The sequence below is a fragment of the Lutjanus erythropterus genome, chromosome 4, assembly GCF_056507025.1.
Source record: "Lutjanus erythropterus isolate fLutEry1 chromosome 4, fLutEry1.hap2, whole genome shotgun sequence".
In the NCBI taxonomy this organism is placed as follows: Eukaryota; Metazoa; Chordata; class Actinopteri; order Lutjaniformes; family Lutjanidae; genus Lutjanus; species Lutjanus erythropterus.
Window position 1 is genome coordinate 24,411,293 of NC_139320.1, and position 12,227 is coordinate 24,423,519.

General features: G+C 37.0%; 1 protein-coding gene across 1 annotated transcript in view; it reads right to left on the reverse strand.

Moving 5' to 3' along the window:
• cog6 (component of oligomeric golgi complex 6) overlaps positions 1-12,227 on the reverse strand; it is a 44,657-nt gene that overhangs the window by 21,385 nt on the left and 11,045 nt on the right. The window contains exons 5-8 of the mRNA XM_084717402.1: positions 6,711-6,822; positions 4,669-4,751; positions 4,364-4,434; positions 1,683-1,776 (exon numbers count right to left, since the gene is read on the reverse strand). Coding sequence (XP_084573528.1) covers positions 1,683-1,776; positions 4,364-4,434; positions 4,669-4,751; positions 6,711-6,822 — 360 coding nt within the window. The remainder of the gene's footprint in view (positions 1-1,682; positions 1,777-4,363; positions 4,435-4,668; positions 4,752-6,710; positions 6,823-12,227) is intronic.

Consider the following 12,227-nt stretch of genomic DNA (forward strand, 5'->3'; position numbering starts at 1 on the left):
CTCTGTCCTATTTATTTATGGATCCTTTTCAAGAAGGTCCCATTGTGATACTAGAGCCCTCCTTCCAGCGAGTCCTGGTATTAAACTATGGGGGAATATATTTCAGCTAATTTATGCAAAATAAAATACACAAACTTAAGCAATACTTAGCAATTGCATGTCCAAAAATGAGTACTGCGGTCCAAATAGTGAGTTAGAAATCCTATTTAATATAAACCCTATTTAAAGTACGATTGAAGCGAGTTGTCCCCCCCGGACGCAGATCAGCTGTTCATAACTGTCGTCTGTCAAAGTTAAGCCTGCTGTCCTGAAAACAAAAGCCCACTGCTCTGAAAACACACGGCCTGGAGTTTGAGTTCAGTGACTGTCTCACTGCCTGCAGAACATTTTGCTCAATTTAACCGTCATAATCATCTACTCCTTCTAAAAGATTATTAATGATTATTTACCACTCATAAACAGACACTAACTCATTCTTCAAACATTCTGCTTTAATCTGAAATCTAATTAACATGAAATAGCCGAACAAATTTCATAGTATTTCAACTTTTATTGATCCCTGATGACATATCATGGCCTATTTATGATTTAGTGTTGTAAATGTATTAGATTTCTTACTTAAACTTGAAACTTGCGCTTCTTATAAAGTATTTGTCAGTATTTGCAGATACAGTTTGTAACTGATTCTGCTGTTTTTTTCTAATGAAGAAGTCATTATTTTAAGATGCTAATTCTATATTTGAAGACAGGGGATACCTGGGGCAATTGTAACTTTTAAAAAAAAATATGTTGTACCTCACAGACTACTTGAAATACATGAGTCATCTCTTGATATGAGAAACATATATGCGCACTAACTAATAATACAACTGGTATATTTCCAGCAATAAGTGTAATATGTGTTATCACTGCCCCCGTGGTGGGGCCAGTCGTTACAGTGACTGGGGGAAGCTAGAACACTGAAAAAAATATAATTATATTAAACCACTGTGTCTCAAATAAAAGTACACCTCAAAGTAATCACATTACTGCTGTAGTAGCTTGTAATGTTACTTAAGTTTTTAAGTTACTATTCTAATATTTTAATTATTTGACTTGACGTAAAATTGAGTTTTATATTTACAAATAAAATAAGTACAAAAACATGAATACTGTGGACCTATTACTATAACGTCATTATGTAGACTCCAGTGTCCCTGTGGGGAGGAAGTTCTATTTCAAATTAAAACAAAAAAAAAAAAAAAAAATCAAATTAAAAATTAAATTAAAAAATGTGAACCATGAACATGAACTACTGCATTTTAAACTAGCTCTTTTTAACAGTTAAGCTGCACAAACACACACACACACACACTCACACACACACACACACACACACACACACACACACACACACACACACACACACACACACACACACTGCTTCAATCGTAAAGAACCAAAACTGCTAAACAATCAGAAACGTTAAAATCCAAATGAGCCCCGGCTGTACTTTAGAAACATCCTCCTCTCCACTGATCTACTAATACTTGCTGTTGATGCTCTTAGTAGAAGTACGAACACTGACTGACATGAATAGAAAGATAAATGAAGGGACGGCATGTTATTTAGATAAAAGTTTGTTAAAAAAATTAGATAAAAAATTGTTGTTATTTGTGAGTGTGTGTGTGTTTGTATGTTACTTGTAAAGAACGGGTCGGTCCTGCAGGGCCTCCATGGCTTGAGTCAACACAGGGCTGATATCACAGGTCTCCTGTGTCAGTCCTCTGCACTCATCTGTGTGGAAGAAGAGCAAGAGGTATGATGCAGTTATTTATACTTTATCTGGCTTTCTTACTCACATTATTTTTTTTTTCACTGTTTACTGCTGAGATGACACTATGAATGTGAGAGAACTACTATTTCTTCTTATTTTGTGTCATTTTGCTTTGTTGATATTGTGTACTGCCTATAATGTGATGTTTGGCTGCCTTGTCTTGTGTTTTGGGTGGACCCCAGAAAGAATAGTTACCGTGGTAATAACTAATTAATGGGGATCCTACATAATAAAAAAAAAAAATGCATCTATAAATTGTTGTCCAGCTAACTGAAGAGTTGCAGTCTTTTTAGTAACTATGCTTGTGTTGTGCTCCATTCATCATTTCTAAATGTTTTGGGCCATGGCAACCCTTTTGGCAAGATGCAAATCAAACCACCGAGAACATTTTTCAATCATATTTTCCCATGAGCCTGAACCAAGAAGTCAGTTTACTTCTGCCTCAGACAATACAAACAATGGACAGGCAGCGTCCAATCTTCCAGACTGTGTAGAAAATAGGTCAGCACACTCCAACTCTCCCGTCAGACTTTACCTAATGCTGGAAATACAAGTAAATGCCCTCATTAAAAAAAAAAAAAAAGTGCACAAATGTTTTTGTGAAAATGTAGCTCTCTCGCAAATCACTGACTAAAGCATATAAAAAAAACCCTGATGCTTCACAACACAAACTAACTTATTTTAAATTCAAGCACATTTCAAGGTGCATTTTGAAGCTTTTCTAGCATCTAACAGCTGTGAAAAATGACAGATTTATACACACGCTTACTCCAAAAAAGTGTAAAACCTAAATAAAAACACAATGAAATGGTTTACAAATACTTTTTGACTTAAATCTGCAAATATTCACTAATTCTGAATTTTAATGCTGCAAAACGTAAAAAAAAAAAAAAAAGTTGGTAACAGGTGACAGTATCGTGATATCCTCAGATGGCTCAGTCATTCACAAGCATGGACGGAGCGAGGTTCACCACTTTGTGAAAATCTGCATGGGTAAATGTTCCCAATGGTTTAATAAAGATGTTTCTCAACACAACACTGCACAATTTAGGGATTTCACAAACTATAATCCATAATATCACTGAAAGATTCAGAGAATCCAGAGAGACAAGGCCAAAAACCATCAGTGAATGTCCATGACCTTTGACCCTTCAGGCAGCACCACATTAAAAACCCACATGACTGTATGAAGGAAACTACATGTGGTCAGAACACCTCGGAAAATGATTGCCAGTAAACACAGTTCGTTGCGGCATCTACAAATGCAAGTTACGACTCTGCCACACAAAGAGAAAGTCAAATATCAACAACATTCAGAAACGCTGCAGACTTCTCTGGACCAAAGCTCATCTGAGACGGACTGACGCAAAGTGGAAAATTTCCGATTATTTTAGTAAATAATGGATGCCACGTCCTTGAGGCTAGAGAGTAAAAAAGACCATCCAGATTGTTCCCAGCACTGACTTCAAAAAACAGCATCTGTGATGGTATGAGCGTCTGTTAGTGGCCATGGCATCATGGGAAAATGTCACATCTGAAACCCGCATTAATGCTCAAAGGTAAATACAGGTTTTGAAGGAACGTATGCTGCCATCCAGACGACGTCAGAGATGTCCCTGCTTATTTTAGCAACACAATGCCAAGACACATCCTGCGTGTGTTATAACAGCCTGGCTTCATAGTAAAAGAGTTCAGGTATGACAGGACTGACCTGCCTGAGAAAGAAGAGGTGATGTATTACAGTGATAAACAAACTTCTGTCACAACTATTTTGGGAACGTGTTGCAGGCATCAAATTCAGATTGTATATTTACAAAAAGTTTGAACAGTAAATATATTTTCTTTGTACTGTATTCAATTGGATATAGGTCAGAAAGTTTTTGAAAATCATTGCATTTTGTTTTTATTTATGTTTTACACAATGTCCCAACCTTTTGTAATTGGGGCTGTAAACTATTCAGTCAGGCAGCAATTAATTACTTTATCCAAAACCCCAGCACTTTTCAAATCTTGAAAACACTATATTTAAAATGTAAATGTTTTCAGGGATTTCCAGCACCAATATGAACTCTGTCTACTACACACAGAAAATATCTTAAAAAACCAACACAATAACTTACAGTACTTTAATCTAAAAATTACCAAATTTCCACTTGCCAAATTTCTCGATTTGCATCTTTTAGCGAATCTTAACCACAACAAAATAAGTGTCTGTGGAGTGACTCATGATTTAGTACTTGCTCTATATTCTGTTATTGTGTAATTATACAAATGAGGTTTCTGTGATCTACGTGGTTTATTTCCATTTTGATTTCAATGACAAAACACATGGCTGAGCTGAGGAAAATGTTGGTTTCAGGCATTCTTTTGGCAAAACTCAGTCAGAGGTTTATGAGTCACATTTGTCCTCAAATGTGTCCTACACACGCCACGACTCTCCCGCTGTGAAACAGCACAGTTTTTTTAGTTCTGTTGAGTTCAGTATGGAGAACTTGTACAATGTGTACATGGTGTGATCGTGGTGTTAACTCTGTGTTCTGCACTCACTCTGAGCCCAGCGGTAGAGCTGCTCATACGATGTCTCCTGTAACACGGCCATCTGCTCCATGATCTCTAACCTGGAACAAGCAAGCAAACCAAGACCACACATTACATACCCATAACCCCAGTGTCAGATCCCCGGCGGTGACATAAATACCAGACCTGGATGTGCTTTTTTTTCCCGCCTGTCTGTTCCACCATTCAGGTTCAAAATAAATGTCATGAATTCAACAGCGAGAACAGAGTCGCTCTGTTACTTTATTCTGTCGGAGGAAGTGGAGCGCAGAGGGACACTATGAAGGGAATCTTACCCCGCGGTCTGCTGGTTGGTTCGCAGGAGGATTTTCACGTCCTCGTGGATGTGCTTCACTCGGCTGAGAGCTTTGAAGAAATCCTGGGGATTTGAACGACACGTTAATGAATATATGAAGAGCCACATGTGCTGGAGAGACGTCAATAAACGTTCGGTACCGAAAACACTAAATAAAAATGTTTTTAGATTTCACCAAAGACAGCATTTGTGACTGATGATGCAATATTGATAGAGTAAAAGCTGACAGATGTGTGGTGTTTTGTTTCACGTTAAATTATGTGCTCATCATAATCATACAAAAAGTAAACACTATCTTTTAGATCATTTAGATTTGCCTTTAAAAGAGCCATTTTTATTCCCCCAAAAACACGTCTGGAGATGCAAGCATTAAATTCTCTATTTTTCTGAGAGACTTTTCTTTTTTTTTGGCATCCATAGCTAGTTGAGGGAGACTCATGACTAGCCATCAGCAAACTTTAGATAAAAAAAAGCCACTGAGCCAAAGATGTAGGCTATGATGCACATTTTATTTGATGAAATATTACTTTTTTTTTCCACTGAAAGAGAGCTTTTAATTTGAAACAGATGCAGGAAATGTTGAGTTTGTAACAGGGTAATCCAGTAACTTCAACGGGGCAAATGGGATCGGACTAAAACGTGGCCTCGTTCTTCTACTAACGACAAACTAGCTTGTTAACTAGCTTGCCAAAATAGCAAACAAGACAAATGAGAAACGTGAGTGACAGGACGATTTTAAGAGACAAGGTTACATGAGAGTTATACTGAAAACATTAAATGATGTGGTGATTAGCACCTTCACCCTGAAGAAACTGCTTGACTCATTTCACACGTCCACACACACGCTTGTGGTTACTCTCAGCTGCGTGCACATCGGCGTACAGAGCACACGTGCAGTTTGCAACTTGTCGGTCCACTCGTCCCCCTCCTACGCATCCGTCTCATCAAACAGACGTGCAAAGCGTTCTTTTGTTACCAGCTCAGCCGAGAATTGGCTCAGTTTTGGTGAGCAGTGACTTAAAAGCATTAATATCTATCCCCAAATCACATATTTTTACAGTATCACTCAGTAACAATCAGCAATTGATCTGAGCATCCCTAGTAAAAAAAAAATCACCTCAAACCTCTTCAACATCATTTTACTTAATTGTGGAAATATTACCCACATCTTACAATTAATTAGAAGATCAGTCACCTTCAGATAGAGATGAGGTCTGCAACCTTTATTATCAAAAGGGACACTGTGGCTGAAAAAGAAAATAAAAAAGTCTGCCTGGAACCGCAACTGTTAAATTCAGTTTCCCTCAGAGACTTTTATGTTTTTCATTTGGCAGATGTAGACGCAGATGCAGTTGTAGATGTAGGCTGTGATGCACATTATATATAAATATTAATGTTAAATATTAATAATAAATCTACTTTTTTTTCCAACATTTGGTGAGTGGGCTACACATTTTTACAACTGGACAACAACAATTATGAAAATTAAAGTGTTAAAATAAGAAGTATCATTCATTTCCATTAAAATTCTTTGTCAAAGCCACAGGGAGCAGTATGTGGCACCAGAGCTGCAGGCTGCAGACCTCTGAACTAGAGGATAAAGACACTTTTCTGAACATGATGTAGAATCCAAGGTTGTCAAAATTATCAATACTTCAATATTAAATGTTTAAAAATAATTCAATGGTGACATTTAAACAGTCCTGAAAGTACCTAAGCTAAAAAAAAATGATTTAAGTGCTCATCCAAGGCTTCAGTTCAATTCAATATTTGTTGTCCTGCCTGAAATTTGGTTTTCAGCAAAACCAGACAGTGTTCAGTGATTTTTTCTTTATCTGTGTGCCAAGGACTTTTTTTTTTTTTTGCTGTGGCATCAAAGGAAGTACTAAACTTTGTTTTTTTTTCTAGCACTGCCTCAGTTTAAAATTCTAGTACTGTAACAGCTTTAGTTGAATCAGTCCTGTGTACGCAGAGTGTCAGATGTTTTTACACTGTTTAGTTTACTACAGAATATTAGATTACCTCAGTAATGGGGGCATCCCGAGCCCCTCGCAGCGTTGCCATCTCCTCATTGGATAGCTGGAACTTGGCGAGGAAGGCCTGAGCAACCTGAGCTCTCACCTCCAGGCGGTGACTGAGAAGAAAAGAGATAAATGTTGTAATTTCCTTCCCCTGCCATTGTCACACTTTAATGTCTTTATAAAGAATTATTTTCTCTTTAAAATGTTTTGTCATTTACTTTCCGGCCCTTTGCTTGTCAGCATTATTTGTTTGGTCTGTCTTCAAGGCCAATGAGGATTTTTTTTTTTTTTATCTCAGATTTTTTCCTTCTGTCTTTCATCATTGAGTTTTATCACTGTATTTATTCATCTTGCCTTTTGTTTTCTTACTGTGTGAATAAAAGGAGCTGTCAGTGCAGAAAACAAAGTTGTGGACTTTTATTTTCCAAAAAAAAAAAAAAAAAAAAATGGTGGATGTTGTCAACAAGCTGTAATGTCTGAAGTCCTCCGGCAGATGGCAGTCACACTCCTCTCTCTCTCTCTCTCTCTCTCTCTCTCTCTCTCTCTCTCTCTCTCTCTCTCTCTCTCTCTCTCTCTCTCTCTCTCTCTCTCTCTCTCTCTCTCTTTCTCTCTCACACACACACACACACACACACACACACACACACACACAGACACAGACACAGAGTGACCTGAGTGTGACAGTGGTGAGACGGGGTGGGACGCACAGTGAAGATATCATGTGCAGCAGAGAGGAAATAAATAACAGATGGAGACAAGGGAAACAATAAGGATACTGAGCCGGATACTGGCCAGGTTTTTGTCATTATCAATAACAGCAGAGCGATCACTATCAGTGTCCCTACAAGTGTCTCAACACAAAGGTGACCATGGCAACCGCCCCAGTCAAACAGGGAACTCTGTCACAGGACAGCAGGACAAGAGCGAGTCCTCCCTCTGTCCCCGTCTTTCCGTCCAAACCGCCTCATCTACATTCTCTCCCCCGTCTGAGAAAACAAGGCCGGATCAGTAAATCACCAGGTTGTTTTGGTGGAGCAGAAGAACCCGACATTATGTGACCATTGTCTCTGACACAGCTATTACCAGCGCTCAGCCGGCTGAAAGTAAAGGGTTGTAAATCTGCTGCGGGACTCTATGATTTTACGTGTCTCGGTCGAGCTCGCCGAACCGCACACACAGCACAGGACCTCAAGGCGTCTTCGCCCTTTTTACACGTCTCACGTGTTGAGATTTTGTCGCAAGGACGACAGCTTGGACCTGTGGAGGGATTTCACCTGAGGCTTTTTATAACAAAGTAATAATAAACCTAACATAAACAGTGTTGGAGAATGTGTGTTAACATGTCATAATTATGAGATAAAAAGTAAAAATTATGAGATGAAAAACTGAATTTATGAATTCAAAAGTCATAAGTATGAGATGAAAAGTCCAAATTAAGAGATATTTTTATCTCATAATGACATAATTTTAACTTTTCTAACTCATAATTTACTTTCTCATAATTTTGACTTTTTAAAATCTCATTTTGACCTTTTTATGTCATGATTAGAACTTTTTATCTCATAATTTCAACTTTTTTTTAACTCATGATTATGACTTACAATGGTAATTTTTTTCTTTAACTAGTTGAAATGATTTCAGTGATTAGAGGCGACAGATGTGTAATCAGCTCCAAGCTTGATTTTAATTTCAGTATTTGGAAAAAGTGCAATTGGTTTTTTTTTAAGAACATGCACTGACTGAGGAAGCCACTGTATTTTATCCCTAACCACTATAATTCCCTTTTTTACTCTTTAAACCACATGAATGATTGAAGTGTAATAATTCACTGATGTATTGACATTTATTCAATTTATTCAAACACTCTTTAATGGATTTGGGGGATAGATGCACTCAGTGTAGGATGGTATTTCTGATGATACTTGTTTTTTTTTTTATTCTTGACTTCTGGGGGATTTCAGGTTACACAGATATTTAATAAGATTTATTGTGTCATTTTGTTTCTCCTGAATATTACTGTCTGGCTGATGATGCATTGAGCTCTTTCAGGTGATCATCAGTCTCAGCAGTTCTCTGATGAAGGTCGGTTATACTGAAACATCGTTATTAAGTAAATATGTCAGCAGTAAGTGAGGCAGTTTGCGGGAGTTTGATTGACTTTTTGTCTGAGCCATGCTACAAAATCTGTGAAAAATACTGGAAAACTGTTTGAATCTAAAGTTATTTCCTTATAGTTTTATTTTGTTTGGAGAATTCTGATTATGAAGATATCTACTTCCTTAAAAAGTAATCTGAATGTGCACGAATCAAAGTCAAGGATCATGAGGATTTCAAAGGACAATCATGGACATAAAGGACGAACAGATTTTGATACTGCAGTGTAACCCTGCATCTTTTTATTCTACATGATGCAAAGTATTATTTCACTTTATCTGTGATGACCCTGTCTGTTGCTCCCTGGTCTGTCTGTTGTGTTTATGTCAAAAATAAATAAATAAATTAATAAATAAATAAATAAATAAATAAATAAATAAAAAAAAAGAAAAAAACACTTTGCTGGACGACTGCCTTGAATTGCATGCACCGGCAGGCTTGAGCTGCATGCTTTTAAAATTTATTCATCACAGCAACCTAGATACATCATGAAAATTGTAAACCGTGACAATAATAATAAATGTTTCATTTTATAAAGATGCTGCAGACGTTCCTCTAACTTTAAAAAAGGCCTTCAGAGGTTCATGCTTTCATGTTTTGAGATTGTCAAAAGCTTTTAGTCTTTTAGTCTGCCACAAAAACTTGTAATTACAGAACATTATTCAGGTGATGTAACAGAAGACACTCACATTAAAAGCCAAACTACTGTTCACAAGTGTAAGGTCCCTTCTTATAGTGATGTTTTACATCTTTTCTTAAATAATAACTAGTTTAACACGGATTTAACAGTTTAATTCAGAGAAGTAAAAGATTAAAACTTCCATTTAGTAAATGGCCTTACAGTGTTGATGACGGGGGGAAATACTGTTATAAGCAGACCTGTAATTTCAGAATTTTAGTGGAAAGGCCACTGGGCACGATGGCTGAATGCCAGGGCAGCAAGACCACCAAATAAAACAATGTCAATTATGAATTTAACTTAAACTTTAAGATTTTATTTGGAATGGATGAATGAAATGGATTTTATTTGACACAGACCTAAATAAATAAAAATTAATGGTTTATTATTTACAAATTACAAATATTTATACAGGGAGTCAGAGGGATTAACGTTTGTTCGTTAATATTAATGTCACAAATATTAGGCTATAATACTCATTAGGTTCCTAACACTTTTTCGGCCACTGGGTCAGTGAAGTCAACATGGTGTTATGCACATAATGCGCAACATAATACTTTGGGTTTCTTCTTTTATTTGTCCCCTAATTTATCAAACTGTAAATAGCCAAGTTTTCCAGTGGCTCATTGCAGGCTAGAAACCCAAAACATCTGTATTTAACGTCCTGAGAGTCCAACACAAACTATCTTCCTGGTTCGGACAAATCCTACCGATTCTACCTTCAAGCAAAGCTTTCCTGCTTTTTAGAGGCATTATTGTGCACTTGATACTGAAACAGGTGCTATTTAAATCTGCACAGGTGATGCTAAGTTAACAAGTTCTTTGACCAATGACTGATGATTTCTGATATTTTATTTAACTGTTGCTCTTAGTCTTCTTGCCTTTTCAGTTGTCAGTCTGGTCGAACCATTTTGTCCTCAATGGACTAAATAAAGCCTTCATACAAAATAATACCTACTGTGTTTGTAAAGAGGACTTTATACGATTTAAAAGCAGGAAAGACCATTCAGAAACAGGGAGCAGTCCTCTCAGCCATCTGACAGAGAGGCTCGGGCTTTTGTAGTGAACTTGTCACGTTTGTGTAGAAAAACACTAAACTTCAGGACAGAGAGGCGAAAATTAAAAGAGAATTAACTGGAGTGAGAGAAAACACATCGCACCACTGAGAGATTATAAATTAAAACAGGAGGCACTCGAGCTACCTGATATCCCACCACAATTACAGAGATATATAAAAAAAATAATAAGCTATGCTAATGAGGCCATTAATTAAACTACTGCCATGTGAACATGCCTGTCTTCACACAACACACGAGCAATACTAATATGGAATCCGTAAACTCTCGTAGAGCGGGGAGCTATAGATGTCTGAGGAAAGGAGATTTTTATTATTGATATGCAAATGTATGCAGGAAGCTTTTACAGAAATCTAATTGGATCATCTGTTGTAGATGTGAGGAGAGCTGGTGCAAACATGACATTTCTATCACTAAAGGTTGTTGAGTTATTATCCTCACAAGAGCGAAACACAGACAGAAACACACATCTGAAACAAAAGGTCCCACGTGCCATTTTTATGGGACATTAAATTCATTGGCCATCAGATGGTCCTAATACAGTAGCCATAAAGGCTTCATAAGCCTTATCTGCCCTTATCAAGGGACAGGAATCGAGAACCGGTTGCAAATTGTGTAATCCATCTGAAGCGTATGCCTCCAAGATTATCAAATCCTTTTATCAGCACCGACATGCGTCTACACTGCAAGGATCAATCAAGTACTCGATTATTAATGGATTATTAAATTAATCACCAACTATTTTGATAATCGATTAATCAATTTGAGTAATTTTTTAAAGAAAAGTCAAAATTCTCCGATTTCAGCTTCTTAAATGTGAATATTTTCTGGTTACTTTAACAATCTCCCACAGTAAACGGAATATCTTTGAGTTGTGGACAAAACAAGACATTTGAGGACGTCATCTGGACATTTTTCACCATTTTAAAGGCAAACAACTATTAATCGAGAAAATAAATGGGCCTATTAATCAACTATAAAAGTAATTGCTAGTTGCAGCCCTAGTCCACTCTGCTGGAAACTTGCACCAAGAAGGAAACATGGTTGAGAGGAAGAAAGTGAGTGGAAACACCAACAGTACTGGAAACATCTGGGGCATCTTCCTGTGCAATATGGACCTAAATTCAAGAAATGTCATGTATTTGACGCTCTGTGTACAAATGCCACTGCTTCCCAACCGTGCAACAGGTCCGTTACTGAGGGTAAAGATCATAATGTCATAATAATATTAGCCTGTATATTTTTTTTCCACACAGAAAACTGATAAGGAAATCGATAAGGAATCAGACCACTAAGCAGATTCAATAATGGCACTGTTAGCAAAATGTCTCATCTGTAACATTTAACATGCCATTGTTTAGATTTAATTCATGAAGCATTTCAGCCACCAACTGCATTTCTACCAACAGGTGAGACCTTCAAGTGTTTTAAAGTTCATTAAGTTTATGAGGAGCTGCTTTGAACGACTCACTGATGTTGTAACTGTGACGTTTTTAGAGAAAGTTAAAGCTCAGAGTCCAACAAAGTTATTTTTTCATATTTTTAGCAATAACTGAAATGCAAAAATCTTAACATCTAGTAATATTAGAATAGGGAAAAGGGGAAGGTT